This window comes from Triticum aestivum, chromosome 2A, assembly GCF_018294505.1.
Source record: "Triticum aestivum cultivar Chinese Spring chromosome 2A, IWGSC CS RefSeq v2.1, whole genome shotgun sequence".
NCBI classification, from domain to species: domain Eukaryota; kingdom Viridiplantae; phylum Streptophyta; class Magnoliopsida; order Poales; family Poaceae; genus Triticum; species Triticum aestivum.
The window spans coordinates 83019118-83022539 of record NC_057797.1 but is presented as its reverse complement, the minus strand read 5'-3'; the positions used below and the strand labels follow the sequence as shown (position 1 = coordinate 83022539).

The 3422-nt window shown below is 44.8% G+C and overlaps 1 protein-coding gene across 1 annotated transcript; it reads right to left on the bottom strand.

The window, feature by feature from the left end:
• Nucleotides 1–947: 947 nt before the first annotated feature.
• LOC123184840 (zinc finger A20 and AN1 domain-containing stress-associated protein 12-like) lies at nucleotides 948–1705 on the bottom strand. Its single transcript, XM_044596887.1, has one exon. It carries the CDS (start codon nucleotides 1575–1577, stop codon nucleotides 1095–1097), a length of 483 nt encoding a protein of 160 aa, XP_044452822.1. The 5' UTR covers nucleotides 1578–1705; the 3' UTR covers nucleotides 948–1094.
• Between the last annotated feature and the right edge of the window lie 1717 nt (nucleotides 1706–3422).

Genomic DNA, 3422 nt, shown 5'->3' with positions numbered 1-3422 from the left:
TTTTAGCCCATATCACAACCAATAGATAACCACCTAGGTTCCAGAAAATTTCCAAGCGCGCCTTCTAAACCGTGACGGAGGGAGTAATAGATCTGATCCTTTTCTGTGTCTATCATGATAAAATTGAATAAGTTGTGGCATCACCAAGAATAACGAGGATCTTGGACTTTCATCTCACATGGCTCCTAAGTGAAAAGAAAGACCTCGCCTTTTCTCTACTTTGTGTACTCCCTTCATTTTTATTTAGCCCGCATATTAGCTTTGATCAAAGTCAAACTTTATAAATCTTAACAAAGTTTATAAACAAAAATATTAACCTATATAATAACAAATCAAGACCATTAAATTTATTATTGAATATACTTTCACATCATATAAATTTGTTATGGTAAATGTTTATATTGTTTTCTACAAACTTGGTCAAACTATACGAAGTTTGACTTCTGTCAACTCTAATATGCAGACTAAATATAAACGGAGGAAGTACCTTCTCGGCGTATGTATTTAGACTAAAATCCATTCTTTTTCAAAATCTTACCACCGTCTTCAATAGTACAAACAAGGAGGAAGAAAGAAGAAAAATAAAGTGCAGTGATGGCTCTAGCAAACCCTCGCAACACCGATTAATCTCTAAGTGATTGAGAAATACTCCCATCCGTCCTAAAATTCTTGTCTTAAATATGTCTAGATACGTATGTATCTAATACTAAAACGTGACTTGATACATCCGTATTTAGTCAAATTTAAGACAAGAATTTTGGGACGGAGGGAGTACAAGTTGATGACCTTGGTTAAGAAAAATTTCTGAAGACGTTGTGCAACTTCTAATTATCTTAGGTCTTTGCGAACTTAAGAAAACTACGGAGTCTCTTGTATGATGGCCACCTTGACCTTGGATGCCAAATTGGCAATACGAACAAATAAAAGAGGAACAAGACACATACATGTCGAATAACATGATGAAAGATCGAGGTCGACCCTCTTCAACTTATGGAGCTAGTGCTTGAAAGATCTAATTAAGTAGTAGGAGAGATAGTACATCCAACGAGTAAATTAAAACTGTACATATGTTTTCCAACTCCTCCTGCCTTTATTCAAATCTTGTTGTGGAGCTTGGACGGCGCGACGAGAGGGTTCTGCTGCGCGATCTGCTCACGGCCGACCTTCTTGTAGTCGAAACCGCATGCGTGCCCGTCCACGTAGCGGTGCAGCGAGCAGAAGGTGCCACCGCAGCGGCACGCGAACCCCAGCAGCCCCACCTTCTTCTTGCACGCCATGCACCTGGTTGGCGCCGCCTTCTTCGCTGGCGCATCGGCCTCCGGTGCCGCCTCCGCAGCAGCTGCAGCGGTAGAGTCCTGCAGGCTCACCGACTTCTTGAAGGTGTGGATGAGGTCGTCGGCATTGATCTTCCCCTCGACGGCGGGGCCAGCCACACCTGTCGCCTTGAGGTGGTCGCGGTAGCACTTTGAGCACATGCTCTTGGTTGCCTCGCTCCCGTAGAACCCGCAGCCGTTCGCGCACAGCGGCGCGCCCCCACCGGCGGCGGCCTCCGTCGAAGACTCCTGCCCGTGCGGCATGTATCGTCGCTGATCTGATTTTGATCTAAAAGAAACCTATCGAGGATCGATCGCCTCGCGCTCGCTTATTACGGGGAGCCTGTGAATCTCGCGTTTGTTGGTAGCATGGGTGCTTTGTTGACGAGGCCCTGAGGGCTTCTGGCTTATAAAAAGGTCGGCCGGGCGTGACCAGAAGAACTCCGAGACGTGCTCTAGAACATTCCAGTTGATCTCTGAAGCCACGCAGTGGCCTTTTCGGCTTCCTTAAGTGTATCCCTATCCAATGGGAAGCAGTTGCCAAACCTCCTCCGATGATATTCAAGAGTTTCTTTTTATGGTACTACGTTTCTCATTCATCTATACTTCTTCCGTCTCAAAATTTTTGTTTTAAATTTGTCTAAATACGAATGTATCTAGTTACGTTTTAGTGTTAGATACATCTATATTTAAACAAATTTAAGACAAGAATTTTGAGACGGATGGAATATTATATATGGATTATAGTACTACTAGTACTCCCTTCGGACCTTTTTATTTTGTCATATAAGATCTGTCTGAAGTCAAGCCTCGTAAACTTTAACCAAGTTTGTAGAAAACAATACCAACATTCATAATGTGAAATCAACAACATTAGATGCGTCATAACCTTAGTTTTTATATTGTATAAATTTAACATTGTAGATGTTAATATTTTTTCATATAAATATGATCAAACTTTACGAAGTTTGACTGACCGGAGGGAGTACAAGCCACGTACATATCGACCTGTCAAGATAACCTTTGCACAAAGGAACACTAGCTAAGAAGTAAAATTACAAACGAGACCGAAGAATCCTTTGAGCTTGACACCAATGCCCGTCACCTGCTTTGGCACCACCACAACATCCAACATAAAAAAAATGACGGATCACCTCCATACCCGAGCTCTAAGCGGCTCCATCTGATAAGCAGCTTTGCGGACTTCCAAGATGGTTCGCCAAAGACGAAACCATTACCGTTGAACGTATTAGACCGGGGCAACACCCCGGACACGCCATCAAACTCCAGATTTGGCACCCCCACATGACTAAGATGTGGAGAAGGAAATCATACCTGCCATCCACCAACCATGAACCCAGCAGACGATCATCTTTTTCCAGATGCTGTCAATGCAGACCACAATCTGAATCCACTCCTCGACTACCTCCCAAGCTCTGTGTCGGCGCTGGAGCAAACGTCGTCGCAACGGCGGAGCCCGAGGACACAGGTCCACCACAAGGATGTCGCCGCCGCCACACCATCCTTGCTTGAAAAGACTAATTTCAAAATCCATCTCGAACCATAGGATCGATTGCCTCGTCGGAGTAGAATTTGAAGAAACTTTATTCAACATCGCCATCGCCGCCGTCGAAGCAAAAATGTTGAACAACCCAAAACCCTAAACTACGAGAGCCTAAAAAACGATCCACACGCATGAATCCAGCGACCCCCCCCCCCCTCTCACCGACGACCGAAGTCACCTGCGAAGGGAAGTCGCGGGAGGCCGGCGGCGGAGGCAAGTCTGCTAGCGGCAGAAGCTAGATCGCCTTTTCTTTCTTAGGAGAAAGAAAAGTGAAACGTAATCTTCAAGTGGTTTAAGAACTAGAGTTTCAAAGAGGTATAGGATATGCAAGAGTTCTGTCTAACGCTAGGTGTTTTCTCCAAGTGGTTTATAGGCATGGCCTCGGGGCATCTCCAATACAAACTCTCAAAACGCTCGTAAAAGTTCGTACCGAATTGTCCGGACGCTGCAAGCTACCCAAAATGGGCCTAAATTTCTCAGGTCCGCTTTCCCTTAAACCATAAGCAAACCAAGGCTGCTTTGCAGGAGTTCGAACCTCGGGCACG

Coding starts and splice junctions, on each gene's coding strand:
- LOC123184840 (XM_044596887.1), bottom strand. CDS start 1,577: ATGCCGCACGGGCAGGAGTCTTCGACGGAGGCCGCCGCCGGTGGGGGC.